Source organism: Adiantum capillus-veneris, chromosome 13 (assembly GCF_014529385.1).
Source record: "Adiantum capillus-veneris isolate H3 chromosome 13, ASM1452938v2, whole genome shotgun sequence".
Taxonomy (NCBI): Eukaryota; Viridiplantae; Streptophyta; class Polypodiopsida; order Polypodiales; family Pteridaceae; genus Adiantum; species Adiantum capillus-veneris.
The window spans coordinates 136,623,739-136,640,538 of record NC_140943.1 but is presented as its reverse complement, the minus strand read 5'-3'; the positions used below and the strand labels follow the sequence as shown (position 1 = coordinate 136,640,538).

Genomic DNA, 16,800 nt, shown 5'->3' with positions numbered 1-16,800 from the left:
AGGGCACTAATATTAGTTCTCACGAGTTCAGCAACATCTTTTCACAGATTACTTCAAAAGGCCTCAATTTTGGTGATGAAATGAAGACTATTTTCTTGCTAAAGTTTGCTACCATCGTCATGGGATACCTTCAACACAGCCATAAGTAGTTATGCACGCTCACTGAGAATATTCAACGTCAATCTCTTGATGCAAGTGAGCATGGTGATGCGTATGTGGCTAGTCGAAATTGTGACAAGAAAAGGCAGTGTGGTCGTAGCCGTGGTTGTTCTCAGGATCGCACTAAGGTCGTAGCAAGAACTACGGAAAAGACATGCAAAATGTTGAGTGTTACTACTACCATAAAAAGGGACACTTGAAGAAAGGGAAATGTGGTCATGCTTAAACGCAAGAAGCATGGCTCATTGTACTCACTTTATGTCTCTTCTATGAAAGAGAGAATTTGTGTAGCCGAGCTGCCGTCTACAAAGTTGTGACATAGCTGGCTAGGACTCTATGAGTCAAAAAGGGAATAAAAGTCTTGCAGAATTCTGGTTATATCCCTATGTTATATTACTCTAACTTCTCTTTATGTGAGCATTGTATCTATGGCAAACAGGCTAGGTTGACATCAGCACGTTTGGACAAGGAGTTAGGAAGTCCTCTAGATCTCGTTCATAGCGACTTGTGCAAACCTATGCCAGTCAAGTCTTCCTGACATTCATAGATGATTCTACTAGAAAGGTGTGGGTTTATCTCTTGAAGTAGAAGAGTGACGTCTTTAGCATCTTTCAAAACTTCTTAGCATTGGTAGAGTACCAATCAGATAGAAAGCTTAAAGCTTTACGCAGTGACAATGGAGGCGAGTATATCTCCTCCAAGTTCAAGGACTTTTGTAGTAAACGAGGCATTAGAAGCCTTAGTTTACCATGCCTTACACACCCACCCAAAATGGTGTGACTGAGAGGATGAATAGAACCATTTAAGAACGGGTCACTTCTGTGTTGTCCACAGCCAACTTACCTCAGGATTTTTTGGGAGAATCTGTTACAACGGCTACTTATTTGATCAATCGATCACCTAGTACACCACTAAAAGTACAAGGTTTTGCAGGAGATGTGGATGGGCAAAGAGACCAATTATGAAAGATTGCGTATATATGGGTGTGAGGCATTCTCACATGTGCAAAAAGATCTTAGACAAAAGCTGGATCCCAAATCACACAAGTGCATCTTCATTGGATATGGTGTGGATGGAGAGATGGGATATCATCTCTGGCACCTAGAATCTAAGAAGGTTATAGGCAGCTCACAGGTGATATTCAACGAGTCTAAGATTCATAGAAAGCCAATGAAAGGCATTAATTATCGTAGAGTACGGTTTGAGGATGTTGCCTCACCACTGGTTACACAAAATGTTGGCATGCTAGTGATGCACCTTCCACTAGTCCACACACACATGTTGCTCTAGAGAGCACAGAATCCAGCAATCAGACACTTCAAATATCTACTCATACATCTCGTGCACCTGGCATTTTGAGCCAGGATTAGACTATTTTCTAGTCAGTGATTGCGGTGAACCCACTTGCTACAAAGAGGCCATCTAAATGGACGATAGGTTGAAGTGGGAAGAGGCTATGCAATCTGAGTATAACTCAAGTTTTGCCAATGAAACTTGGGAATTGACAGAGTTACGAGCGGGTAAACAAGCATTGCCATGCAAATGTGTGTACAAGAATTTGTATATCACAGATGATCTCAAACCTAAGTATAAGGTTAGATTGGTTGCTAAAGGGTTCAAGAAAACGAAAGGCACGGATTTTGATGAAATCTTTTCTCCAATGGTCAAGATGACTACATTGCATCTTATGCTTGGTCTAGTAGTCATCGAGGACATGAATTTGGTCCAAATGGATGTGAAGACAACATTTCTTCATGGGGATCTTGAAGAGGATGTCTACATGAAACAACCTGAGAAGCCACCACGGGAAAAATTGCTATGTAGACTCAAGAAATCTTTGTATGGATTTAAGAAAGTCTCACGACAATGGAACATCAAGTTTGATAAGTACATTCAGTCTTAGGGTTACGTACAGAGCCAAGAGGATCACTGCTTGTACACAAAGAGGTTGAACAATGGTTCCCTCATCATTTTGATTTTGTAGTGGATGATATGCTCATACGCGGGAAGTCAAAAGATGAGATTGCACTTCTCAAGGATGCCCTAAGCAAGCAGTTTGCTATGAAAGATTTGGGTGATACACATCACTTTCTTGGTATGCGTATCAAGAAAGATTGAAAACATGGTATACTTGAACTTTCATAGGAAGAGTATATCCACAAGGTCTTGTAACTTTTTAATATGCAAGGGGGGAAAGAATTGAGTACCCCAATGGCTGCATACAAAAAAACTTAGCAAGCATGATTGTCCCAAATTGGATGCTGAAAAGGTAGAGATGGCAAATGTGACATATTCTTCGGTAGTTGGCAGTATTATGTTCTCCATGGTTAGCACACGGCTAGAGATTGCATATGCAGTTAGAGTGGTTAGAAGGTTCATGGAAAATCCAGGCAGAACGCATTGGGAAGCAGTGAAGCACATCTTGAGATACATCAAGGGCTTAGTTAGCAAGTGCTTACACTTTGGGAATAGTGATTAATCCATAGTTGGATACACTGATTTGGATTATGCGTGTTGTGTGGACACTAAGCAATCCACGTCTGGTTATATTTTCTTGTTCGTTGGAGAGACAATTTCTTGGAGATCATGTATCCAGAATTTTACTTTGTCTTCCACCACTGAGGCAGAGTATGTTGCAGTTTCTAGTTCTAGTAAAGAAGCTGTGTGGTTATCTCATCTAGTGGAAGACCTTGGTATACACCAGACTCTAGTGCTACATTATGAAAGTTAGAGTGCGACTGCATTAGCAAAGAACCCCGTGTTTCACTCTAAGTCAAAACACATAGAGGTCACATATCATGTGGTAAGGGATATTTTGGCTAGAAAACGCATTGAGTTAGTCAAAGTTCACATGGATGAAAACCCAGTGGATGCTCTAACTAAGATCTTAGCCTCAAAGAGGTTTGCACATTGCATAGAGATGATGGGCATAGGGTGAAGCTACAGCCATGCTTCATGTTTGTACAGTTGTACATAATAGCCTCTACATTCTTTGGCCACTTGGGCCACATTGGCCTTCATGTGGGAGATTGTTAGGTGCAGGCCCCGTGGCCAGGCGCCCGCCCACTTACACTATTCTTTGATCATAATGACAATAAGGAGATAGAGAGAATCACTCTCTAAAGCTCCACCAACAAGACTATGTTCTCCTCATCTCATTCCCCCTTCTCTCCTTCCCTCTCTTGCACTCCGCATCCTGCAACCTACAAATGAGACTTGGGAACTGACAAAGTTGTCACTGGGCAAACAAGACTTGCCTTGCAAATGGGTGTATAAGATGAAATATACAACATAACATCTTGAGCCTATGTATAAGGCTAGATTGATTGCTAAGGGATTCAAGCAAAAGAAAGGCATGGACTAGGATCAAATTTTCTCTCCAGTAGTCAAGATGACCACATTGCATCTTGTGGTTGGATTAGTACCCATTGATGGCATGGAACTTGTCTTGATGGATAGGAAGACGTATTTCCTTCATAGAGATATAGAAGAATATATCTACATGAAATAGCCAAAGGGTTTTGAAGTCAAAGCTAAAGATTCTATGAGGGAAAAATTGGTGTGTAGAGTGCATAAGGCATTGTATGGCCTAAAGCAAGGCTCAAGTTAGTGGTACCAAAAATTTGATAACTACATGTAGACCCAAGGTTATCTTTGGAGCCAAGAAGATCACTGCTTGTATATCTAGAAGTTGAATGATGGTTCACTTATCATCTTGATACTTTATATCAATGACATGCTCATTGTCAAGAAGTTTAAAGACAAGATTGGGCTATCTTGAAGAAGTCAATTAGCATGCAATTTGCGATGAAGGATTTGGGAGATGTGTGTCTCAAGAGAGATAGGAAACGTGGAATACTAGAGTTATTTAGGGAACGTATATCCACAAGGCCTTGCAACATTTTAAATATACAACGGGGGAAGGCTACATTGAGTACCCCAATCCAAGCATATGTAAATCGTAGCAAGAATGATACTCCCAAGTCTGATGCTAAGAAAGTGAAAATGGCCAAGGTGCCATATTCTTCAGTATAGTAAGTAGTGTTATGTACACAATGGTAGCCACCAAACTAGACATTGCATTTGCAGTGGGAGTAGTTATTAGCATATTTATGGAAAATCTTGGTAGGAAGCACTCAAAAGCACCAAATCGTATTTTGAGATACCTTAAGGGTACAATAAGCAAGTGCTTACACTTTGGGAACAGTGATGCACCGATAGTGGGTTACATGGATGCGGATTATGCAAGTTGTGTGGATAGTTGAAGATCCATGTCTGTCTATGTATTCCTATTTGTTGGAGCAGCCATGTCATGGAGATCATGTCTATAAGCACCCCATCTTCCACCATAGAGGCAAAGTATGTTGCAGTTTCTAGTACAAAGTAGTACATGCGGTGGTTTATGCTGAGTCAAGATTGTAAGTGGATCTTCATAATGCATGTTTGTATTAATACTACTTTGACTGGGAGTTTTAGTGATGTATGGCCTTTGGACTTTGCAAATGCAAGCAAGTCTTGTTGTCTTAAATGGTCATTGCTAGGCAGTCCTCCTGGATGGTGATAGTTTTGTCTTCCCTTTTCTTCGGACATGCAAGCATTGCTTACATACCAAATTGGTGGACAACCAACAATGCATCAATTTTTGGATCGATATTTGGAGCTTTTAATGCATGGTCATTTATTGCACTGATTTTTGCATGGATATCTGTAGCTTTTAAGGCCTTCTTACATACCAAAATTTTGGGCAAATGAGCAGTGTTGGGGCTAAGATTGAAGTAGTGGAGATGGGTTTGGAGTTTGCATCGATTTTTGGATCGATATCTGTAGCTTTTAAGGCCTACTTACATACTAAACTTTTGGGAAAATGAATAGTGTTGTGTCTAAGGCTAAAGTACAGTGGAGATGGGTTTGGAGGTTGATGGAAAATTGCAATTATTGCATAGATTTTTGGGTTGATATTTGTAGCTTTCAATGCCTGCTTACATACCAAAATTTTGGGCAGATGAATAGTGTTGTGTCTAAGGCTGGAGTAGTGGGGATGGTTTTGGAGGTTGACATCAATTTTTGCATCGATTTTGGGGTTGTTATTTGTAGCTTTTAATGCCGGTTCTCTTATTGCATCGATTTTTGGATCGATATCTGTAGATTTCAAGGCGTGCGTACAATGCCTAATCACTTATTGCATCAATGTTTTGTTCGACATATCTTAGCTTTGGAGGCCGTACCAAACCGTCAGGCAAGTGGGTAGTGTTGTGTCGAATCAATCCATTGTGTCTCAATGTCTCATGCATTGAGGAGTTAAGGTTATGTGGGTGATAATAGCCTTAAACAAGTTTGAATCCACCATGGTCAAGTCACAGTGACCATAACCAATGACAAGGGTTGACCCCATGCTGGCTGTAATGATTATAACCTATAAACATAGAGAGTGACCATTGTAACTCTATCTCTACTGAGAATACCTGCATAAGAGACTTAAGAGTTGAAGTAAAGGATGCAAAAACCATAACCAATGACTATAGAAATAATGATCATAACAACCAACATATTGAGACTTAGCAACCTTAACTAGAAAAATCAAATGTGCCCATAATGAGGTGACAATGGCCATAACTTATGAGTTCGAAGATGGCGATGGTCGCAACTTCACTTGTTGAGAACACAACGGCATGCTATAACCTTGTTGCATACCAAATCCCTAACCAACAGATTCAAAGGCCAGGACTTCAACACATTTCAATTTCACCTTTACAGAATGCATTCACAAACCATAACCTTCAAAGCATAGCCATAACCAACAAAGCCAAGCACTATGAATTGAAATAAAAAGTTTGAAACCACAGGCAGTGACCTTGGTCAAGGCACAATTTTCATAATTGATGACCATATTCGAGACATAATTCCAGAGACATAACAAATGATCATAACCAGCATATTGAGACTTGGAAACCTTAACTAAAAAATTTAAATGGGTGCATAATGAGGTGACAATGACCATAACTTATATGATTTCGAAGATGGAGACGTTTACAACTTCACTTGATGAGAACACATCCACATGCCATAACCAACAGATTCAAAGGCCAAGACTTCAATAAATTTCAATTTCATCTTCAATCGATGACCATATTCCAGACATAATGCATATAACTGATAGCCAGGGAGACGACAACCTAAACCATAAAATCCCCAACCGAGACATAATCTAAGATGACAATGAGCATTAAACCATAGCATTTTTAGAAAGAAACCTTTGCGAGATAATGAGTAGACCAGTAAAAGACCAGCAAGGTAAGTGTTGATTTAGAAAAAAATACATATAGCCATAGTCATAAAGCATCTATTACAGCCCAAAACCCAAAATCACAAGATGTATTGCAAGTCATATATTATGTCGTTGATACAACAAGTTGTTGTAGTCATTGATGTTGTTAAGCCCAAGAACTAGGACACAATAAGCCTATATTGAGGACAAGCACTCCATACAAATCATGGAGCTGCTCCTTCATGTTGCATACTTCGTCGTGCTGAAACCAATTCCATGTCAGCATGTTCCTTCGTGGCCTCTCCTTCAATCCTCCCACAATAAGCTCCCTGCAAAACAAGCCAACTGTTTGTAAACCTTCCAAGAGATGCACATATAAAATGCACTTGATGTGTGCCTTGGCTAGTCAGGTACCTAATGTATTTCATGACATAAAATCCACAATCAATGTTATTCGGCTGTTGCGAGGCATCCACAAACTTGAGCTCAAACTGTGACTCATCAACCAAGGCACGCTGAAGGGTTGTATCATGCACCACTTGAGCAAGGATCTGAAGGACACTATAAAAAATTCATGGCACTAAATGGGTTAGTTGCTTGAGGTCATGTAGAAGAAACAATGTGCATACATAGGTATCAAGAATACTGACATGTGCATAGCGTCAAGGCACTCAAATGGACTCATGAGATGTAAGGAGTCAAAATAAAGCAAATAGTGCTTCTTTTCGAGCAAGCAAAGGAGCTTTGCACCTCTATTAACATAAAGGACAAACAACGATCAATGGTGCCTAAAACAAGAATATCACAACTGTGAATAAGAGTATTTATTCTTGAAGCATTGCATGGTGTCTTTCTTGGATGTGACCAATACTTGTAAATTAGTGGCCAAAAACATAATACCATTTTCGACAAGTCAAGCGGCTAGAAAACTATGTTGAGAGAAAATGCTCAAGAATGTGGCCAGACATTGTGTACCATAAAGCATCAACAAAGCAAACCTTCTTAAGAATAGAAGGTGGCAAAACATGTTCCATCCACCTGCATGCAAACAACAACCTTGGAGACTAGAAGAACACATAGCCAGCAAAGAGAGAGAGAGAGAGGGATAGAGGAAGCTTACTGGCCAAACAAGTCTATAGTCCGAGAGCTAGCCTCTCCATGCAATATAGCATTGACTAGGGGCTGATCTACATTCGTCGACAGTTTGGATCTTGAGGAATTGAATGTGATGCTAGCATTAAAAGCAAGCGTAAAACACCAGCATGCAAGACTTAGAATAATATAAATTCTTACCGACATTCTTTAAAATGAAAAGCTGGGATATGAAATCAAATGGCTGTCGTAATATTTGTCCATGTGGTGACCACGCTATCGCCCCCCTCTTGAGAAACTAATACTCAGCCATTCTCGATGGTGAATTTAAGAGATACATGGGTCTCATGGCTTGATGATGAGACATCGATAACCACACTTGTCTTTGTAGATGACCAAATTGGCAACTTTTGTCGATGTTCCATTATCAGTCCCTACACAAAGTTTCTAGAACGACTACCGAGCAAAAAAACACAGCCATAATCAGCCCATCATATAAAAGCACAGCTGCAATCAGAGACAACCTCAAGATCCAACAAAACACACAGCCATGATAAGTGACAACCCAGAAAACCTACAAAAAACATAGCCATAATCAGCTTTACCTCATTTTGGGAAACACCGATGTTCAGTGTCATGGAAACAAATCTATCAAAGGTGTCCACAATGTGCTCATTGGTGGGCTCATCACATTGGTGACACTCAGTCTCGACCACTGGAAGATCCTTGGCATCATCACGGGGCGGCATCTTATATAGTGGTGTATCTCCAAGGCCGTACTGGGAGCTAGAGCTAGTAGACGTGCTACTAGTGGCAGCCGCATCTTCCTTCTCATTGGACCCTTCTCCCTCCAAGACCCCTCCTTCTTTCTTTCTCTCTTCTTGTAGATTGTCCTCTCTTGGCTCATTTGGGATCTCATCATCACCAAGGTCATCTTCCTTTTTCTCTCCTTGGTGATTTTCCTTTGCCTGCTCATTTGGGATCTCATCGTCACCAAAGTCATCTTCCCAAAACACATCCTCACTGTGCTCTTCTTCACCAATTTCAATCCCCTTCTTGCCTTGCATATCATTGTTTTCCTTTTCTTCCTCAATGTCACTATCAATACACCTGTCACCATCAACAATAAGCACACATTATGCTCTGTATATGCTAGATAGGCCATTTTCTTAAGTTGTGTGACTGTAATGTTATGCATCAATTGCATCATGTACAAGAGATGCTCTCTCACACTCCCACATTCTCTACCATGCTATCACAATTGCATTGAGGATACGTCACATGGGACACACCATCTCTCCCACACACCACTCACGACATGGTTTGCTAGCACCATTAGCAAATTTGTGTGGAGAGAGCAAGCACCTCCAAGTAAGCAGGCGGTGAAGCATCATTTTGTACATGCACCCACCAATATATAGAAAATGTAAAAGTTTTCTTTTGTCAAACTAAGCTACCTTGTGTTATATATGTGTGTTGATTTTCTATGATGTGTTGCTTGTGATATGGTGGTTGGTTTTGTTACTCTCTCTCTCTCTCTCTCTCTCTCTCTCTCATTTTCTTCTTTGATCCAAACTTCTTCCAGTGAAGGCTTGAAATTAGAGGAAGGATCTTATCACCCAAAAGTGTACCGCAACATCAATAGACACCACTGTAGAGTGGTGATTGGGTGGTTGGAGGTCTTATGTGCTCAATGCATAAGCCCAAAGAAGAGAATAGAGAACATATGACATGCGTGTTCAAAGCACTCCACCACACTCCACAAACACAAAAGGATGATCAACAAAAAGAAGAGCATGTCTTATGTCCTCAACGCAGAGAGAGAGAGAGAGAGAGAGAGAGAGAGAGAGAGAGAGAGAGAGAGAGAGAGGAAAAATCACGATGTGAGAGTTGGGAACTTGCGAGTGGCAAGCTCAACTACCAAGAAATGGCAACCATAGTGAAGTCCAAGTTAACATTACCACTTTGACTCTCAAATATGGTGCTCAGGTGCGTACGCTTTCTTGAAGGGTAAAAAATGATGGATATGTGAGCACTGGTATAAAATCCCCAAGTTAATGACAGGGAAAGTGTCAAGCTCATAACTGCAGTATAATTCACATTTTTGGATGCTCAATGGCCTGTCTTATAGGGCTGAGCATGTGGTTTACTTGTAAAATAAGAATGAATGGATGAGAATGATCTTTCAAGCATCGTAAGGGATATTTTCCAATTGTAGTACCAAAAAAATGTGTCCCTATTGCAAGAAGCATCTTGGGTCAAAATGGGAATGGAAAATATGAGAGTTTGCATTCTCATTGTAGCCGATCCCTATAGCCTACATCCGTGAAGATTGTCCCCCCTAGCCAAGTACACCCGTCATGCTCATGTATCCATTGTGTAGTGTCTTATTGAGGGTAGGTTGGGCCTTGTTTTAGGGTTGGCCTTGAACTAGGGCTTTTACTCTAGGTAAACCTTGCATATTAGAGCCACAATAGCCTAACCACAAAAGTAGGCTTGACATGTAGTTGGCATTTAGCATCCTATAAGTCCTAAAAGTATCACATAACAAACTTAGATTTTAGTGTTCTCTCTCTCTCTCTCTCTCTCTCTCTCTCTCTCTATTTTCCTCTCAGAGAGAGAGAGAGAGAGAGAGAGAGAGAGCAAGAGGAAAATAGAGAGAGAGAGAGCTACCTCTAGTGCCTCTGAGAGAGAGAGAGAGAGAGAGAGAGAGAGAGAGCAAGAGGAGAATAGAGAGAGAGAGAGAGAGAGCTACCTCCAGTGCCTCTGAGAGAGAGAGAGAGAGAGAGAGCAAGAGGAAAATAGAGAGAGAGCTCTATTTTTCTCTTGCTCTCTCTCTCTCTCTCTCAGAGGCACTGGAGGTAGCTCTCTCTCTCTCTCTCTCTCTCTCTCTATTTTTCTCTTGCTCTCTCTCTCTCTCTATATTTATTTATTTATTTATTTATTTTCCTGAGAGAGAGGAAAATAGCTCTCTCTCTCTATATATATATGTATATATTTTTATTTTTATTTTTATTTTCTGAGAGAGGAAAATAGAGAGAGAGAGAGAGAGAGAGAGAGAGAGAGAGAGAGAGAGAGAGAGGGATTCCTTGTTAAAAAATGGTCTTGATTATCTCACCAAAAAATAAGTAATTAAAAAAGCTTCCTCCCCTCCCTTTATATAGAGAGGATAGATTTTAAAAATCTATATAAGGGGGAGGAGCTATTCTAATCACTTATTTTGTGACAAGATAGTCAAGACATACCCTTGTCACCAAGCTAAGCACCGAGTTGTGTGTGTGTGTGTGTGTGTGTGTGTGTGTGTGTGTGTGTGAGAGAGAGAGAGAGAGAGAGAGAGAGAGAGAGAGAGAGAGAGAGAGAGAGAATAATATTTGCAATTTTTTCATCTCTCTCTCTCTCTCTCTTTGTGTCACTCCCTCTCCTTCTTTCCCTCAAGCACCATTGGGAGCTTAATAAAAGAGGGAGAGGGAGAGAGGGAGTCACACACACACACACACACACACACACACACACACACACACACACACACACACACACACCGAATACAAATTTTAAATCTTGTAAACTATTGATTTCTTTTTCTCTTACGCTCTCTCTTCTCATACATAACCCTCTCTCTCTCTCTCTCTAAGTGTGGTGCTTAGAGAGAGACAGAGAGAGAGAGAGAGAGAGAGAGAGAGAGAGAGAGAGAGAGAGAGAGAGAGAGAGAGAGAGAGAGAGAGAGAGAGAGAGAGAGAGAGAGAGAGAGGGAGGGAGAGAAGGAGAGAGGGAGGGACACACACACAAAATGAAAGAGGGGAAGGGAGAGGGACAGGTAGGGACAAAGAGAGGGTAAGGGAGAGGGAGGGAGAGAGAGAGAGAGAGAGAGAGAGAGAGAGAGAGAGAGAGAGAGAGAGAGAGAGAGAGAGAGAGAGAGAGAGAGAGAGAGAGAGAGAGAGAGACAGAAAAGTTAAGTCTCTCTCTCTCTCTCTCTCTCTCTCTCTCTCTCTCTCTCTCTCTCCTTATCTATCTCCCTCTCTCTGCGCTCTCCCTCTGTGGCCCTCCCTCTCTAAGCACCCAATGGCAGTAGAGGAATAGATGAAGATGGAGAGAGGGAAAGAGAGGGAAGAGGGGAGGGAGAGTGAGAGAAGGGAAGAGAGCCCTAAGGGAGATGGAAAGGGAGGGGGGAGGTGAAGAGAGTGATATTTTGAGAGAGAGAGAGAGAGAGAGAGAGAGAGAGAGAGAGAGAGAGAGAGAGAGAGAGAGAGAGAGAGAGAGAGAGAGAGAGAGGAGGGGAAGAGAGAGTAAGAGAGCAATGGGAAGCTAGCGAGGGAAGATGGAGGGGAAGATAGACTGAGGGAGAGGGGGGATGGAAATGTGTTTATAAGTGGTTTGAGATGGATCCTACAAAGAAACCAAGTGTTGGAGCTTTTGTCGAGTTCATTATGATGGAGAAGCAGTCAGACACGAACAACTTGAGAAAACATTAAACTTAGCCCACTTGCATGAAAGGAAGTTACCGTGAGATTGCTATTATGTCTCCATCATTGAAGTGTACAATGGCAAAGATGCTCCCCTTCCGCATGTACCTCTGATGGACATGGAGACTAGCACCTTGAAAAAGGCAAAGAATAACATCATTGCTTGGCCAAAAGATGATTGGGTAAGAGATTTCAAATCTTGACTCGTTGTCATATTTTAGATTGTCCCTAAAGCATTTGAGATTCAAAATTTGATTGAATGTTTTACAATGAATTTCAAAGATAGCAAGAAAAGGAAATAAACAATTAGAGGTGTCTCTAACATCTAGTGTATCAGTTTTCCAGAACATGTGTGTCAGTAGTTTGCCCACACTACCCACTGCTTTTAAATTTGTGCTCACAAAGGTTGCAAAAGGCAAGGCAAAGTTTCATGAGGGTACCTCCACTAAGGTTGTCACTGATGTGGAGGATTCCGGCAATGAAATCAACGACACAGAGATGGAAGCATACATGTCGATGGGAGATATTGTGGGTGATGATTTTTTAATCAACAAAGATGTTACTCTACATCAAACCATGTTATTAAACCATCTCAAGAATCTAAAGATATTTATTTTTTAATTTGATCAGTCGAACATCTACTGCAAAGAATGATTTTTGAAATTATGCACAACACATAGAAGGAACGAGAAACTCCATTGCCATGGGTTCCATTATGTCGATTGACATGGCTGGAGAAAGCAAGGCAAGTGGGCTAGGACCCCAAGTGATTGAATCCCTTGGCAGACATGTTCTTTCTCAAAGCTTATTACAAACCCAAGGGATCCTTTATTTATATGTTGGATGCATCGAGATATCCATCCATCGATGTCGAGAACAAAATCATGCAGCAACAGGACCCTTTATGGCAAGAGTTATATAATGAGTTCAAAGAAAACATTAAGGAGACTTGCTAGGTGGATTTATCTTCTTTGTTTCATAATACCTTACCAATAGATCATCATTTAATACAATCCACTTAGAGTGCTTGCAGTTTTTTGATGCAGCTTACGGGAGAAACATTAATTGTCACCCTAGAGTTCGAGTTGAGCTTTTGACTGTAGGCTCAACTAATGAGGCAGACATGCTTAGTATTCTGATGCATATAAACAAGTAGGTCAAATTCTTTTATTGATGCACTCTTTTAAGAGAAGAAAGTAAATTTGTCTTTGTCTATGATATCCATGTAATCTCAAATTGAACAACATTGGTTATGTGGCTACACCATACATAGACATTGTATGGATGGTGCACGCAATGAAACTAGCCTCTAAGAAGTTGTCATGGCTAAGATCCCATCCGCTGTATACAGTTGGATGCAAGCATACATAGATATAAGAGTTGGAAAAAATTCATGGTACAATGTTCTCGTGGCCATAAGTCACAACTACTACATTTGGTATGTGACTTTGCAACATATGAAACATATGCAGTGTGAGTGTGTGAATGCAATGCGTGTGTGGAGAGTGAGAAGGGGGGGAGAGAGAGAGAGAGAGAGAGAGAGAGAGAGAGAGAGAGAGAGAGAGAACACAGGATGTGGGTGGAGCTCCCAAATCTCACTATATGAGCACAATGTGAGAATGAGTGAGACCTCCTTATTCTTTGTATGTATAAAGAATAAGGAGATAAATGTAGGCGGCCAGACACTAGCTAGCAGAAATGGGCAAAGCATGGTGAGGCACACCGCCTTTACCTAACATTCTCCCACTAAAGGCTGTGTGCTGATAAGTGGAGAGAAGACTAGCCTACAACTAGTATATACAAGTGGTGAGAGAAGACGCTCGCAACCTATCCCCACAGGCTCACTCCAAACACGTGAGTGCATCTGTAACCGCTCTAGTGGAAATGCAACATGCATACCACTAGGGCTAGAGCGACGATTATACTCCTGATGCAGGTATAGAGTGGCGACCTACATGGCTCCACAATTCACAATGCTAGTGTTAGTCATCACAAAACTGACAACTCCCACTGCAAATGTACCAACCGCATAAGCAAGATCAAGTCTCAAGACCAAAAGGTCAGACATGAGAGACCCAAAAGCCGACAAAACAAGCACTATGTGTGCCAGCCTATCCATGTCAGCAACCTCAGTGCTATATGCATCCTCATCAGGAATCACCTGACTATGCATCACCATGTCAGCATCATCTCGCAAAGGCATATCAGTTGAGAATGACTGCAAAATCGAAAGATCGGCACCACTCTAATCACACATAGCTGTCAGAAGGACACTGTTCCCTCAAACATATCAGATGCATCATAGAACAATGCATCAAAACTATGGCTCAATTGATGTCATCGCAACTGATGACTGACCAAGCTGTGCATCTCCAAAGATACCACTGTTTGCGTGCGCGTCACCACAAGACAAATGTGGTATACCAAACCATTCCTAGCACCTCTGGCTATCACTAGTGATCCACTATGCATCTAAAATGACTGCTCTCCAAGCAGTACACAATGTCCACTACTTTGCAATTGACGCACTGAAATGAGACTCTGGTTGAGTCCTAGTACATAATGTACATCTCGTAGCGTAAGCAATGCACCGCTACGTAAAGACATGCATACATCTCTAGAACCCTCTATGTCATATGCTGAACCATCAGCAAACTGCACACAACCAAGTCTTCCACTAGAGAAAAAAAAATCATGACGTGGCGTCATGTGAAAAACTACATGCTTGTCTAGTAGAAAACGTGTAGACAATGTGCTATCCCAAGACACAAAGTAATATAAAGGCAAGCTAGACTCAAAAGTGACATGCCCGTCACATGCATACTCTCTAGCATCTATCCTCATAGTAGCACCTTGCATTTGCCTCTTCCGCTGCCTCATACGCCTGAAGCAGCGGCGCCTAATATGCCCATCGTGGCCCCAATGCCAACATGTCAGTCGCGCGATCGTGAGCGAGAACCACCTTTAACCTAAAGAGTCTCCACATCCATGCCAAAACTATGGCAAAAAATGATCAAGATTACAAGACTCTCCCACCCGAGATCAAATCATTGTCTCAAGCAAAGAAGGTGAGCAAAGGGTCAAGCTCACTAGCCTCTGCAATAGGCATACATAACTGGCAAAAGTTTGGCAGAGTCTCCTCTGTAACTGGAGCAAAAAACTTAACAGTAAATCACAATGGAGACAACAAGAAATGCCCAAATTGCCAATCCGAGAATGTACTCGTCCTGAATCACCTCACAAAGTCATACACAGAGCCAAACTTCTCTATCCGGAGTACCTAGCATGTAGGTGTTTAAATGATACATGGATCATCTTCAAGACGGATTGCTCTTTTTAAAGAATGACAAAGCACGTGATGGCCATAGTTGACCTAGCCCTTGGAGACGATTAGTGCAAGTGCATTATGATTGCTTGATTTTTTATTTGTAGACACTATTGTGGTGTGGTTTTGTGGTCATCAATTGAAAGGGAGGCACAAACCGTGTATAACTCAATAAGAAGTGTCCATTTGAAACCCAGCTAGGGTGCAAACTTGGACTCATTCTTAGAAGATGCCAAGCAGCAACACAAGAATAAGAATTTTGCTTATGAGCTTGGACTTATGAAGAAGGGAGCATCAACCGAGGTGAGCAAGGCTTTAGCACACACAAGGAAACGATGTCTTTACAACTAGGTTAAAAAAAATGTTTTAGTTGAGTGTCAATTTTTTGAAAACTTTTCATTTGGAGCTTTCTCACATAATTTAGGTCTTCCTAAGTTGCATGCTCAAACTAGAGTGTTCACTTAGATGTTTCTAAGTTTTATCTATCTTTGCAAGTTTGATACATGTACAATCCCTTCAGAACAATAGCATTAGTGTATTAAAAAAAAGTACAACCCAACAAGAACTTCTATGTATGTCATTCTTGTAGAGAAACCTACAAGGCTACAACCAAAAAAGTACTATTTTTGCACATGTCAAAGTTAAATACTCAAAACAATTTTGCACATGCTGCAAGCACTACCATCATTTCAAATAAAGATTCGCCAAAAGCAATAATCTTTAGGGTCCCAAATAGAACAAGGCAAAAAGCATGCCATTGAGGATATTGTTTTACTGGGAACTTCCAAAATGAAGCCTCACAAAGTGTACAATCTCCCACCAAAATGTCAAAAAAAATTGTGAAAACTACTGGGCATTTCTATTTTCTCTACTTCTTTGGAGGCTACCATCGGGGCTGATTCAAGATGAAAGTGAGATCTCTTTCACGTAGTGTTGGTTGATGTATAATCATATGTTGCTTACCATCCAACCCAAGAATCTGTGTGTAGACAAAGTATAAATGCTTACAAGCTATGTAAGATTTTGTTGCTTTCTCCCGTCCTTGAAATTCAGGGCATGTACATTAGGGCTCCATAGCCACATGCACATCATAAACATCTTGCGTTAATATCTTGAACACAACATGACGATCAGGAACCATAATTATCTCTTGTACAAAACAAGCTTCCATACATGCTCCTATTTCCATACGCTTATTTGCCTCCTTAGAGACACCGGACCTCCATTTTTTACTACGCTTGCTAGAGGTTCCCATTGTCTCCCCTTTCATGACAACCTTTGGAGAAGGAGCTCTAATCAAAAAACCTGCCCCTAGCAAACCAGCATACTCCTCCTTTGATACACTTGTTCCACTCTCTACTAGCCAAGTTGTTGGCCTTTCCAGTGGTGACAATACTTGTTTGGCCACAACTTCAGTGTGCTGCACATCATGGCCACAAAACCACATCCATTGGTGTTGCCTCTGGTCTTTTGTAAGTTCTCTCTCCCCAAAAGCATGG

General features: G+C 41.2%; 1 protein-coding gene across 1 annotated transcript; it reads right to left on the bottom strand.

Moving 5' to 3' along the window:
- Positions 1–6,590: 6,590 nt before the first annotated feature.
- LOC147444926 (uncharacterized) lies at positions 6,591–8,767 on the bottom strand. Its single transcript, XM_086528156.1, has 4 exons — positions 8,748–8,767; positions 8,122–8,626; positions 6,839–6,975; positions 6,591–6,753 (listed from the first exon to the last, which is right to left on the bottom strand). The coding sequence occupies exons 1-4, from the start codon at positions 8,765–8,767 to the stop codon at positions 6,591–6,593; spliced, it is 825 nt and encodes a 274-aa protein (XP_086384282.1).
- Positions 8,768–16,800: the final 8,033 nt, after the last annotated feature.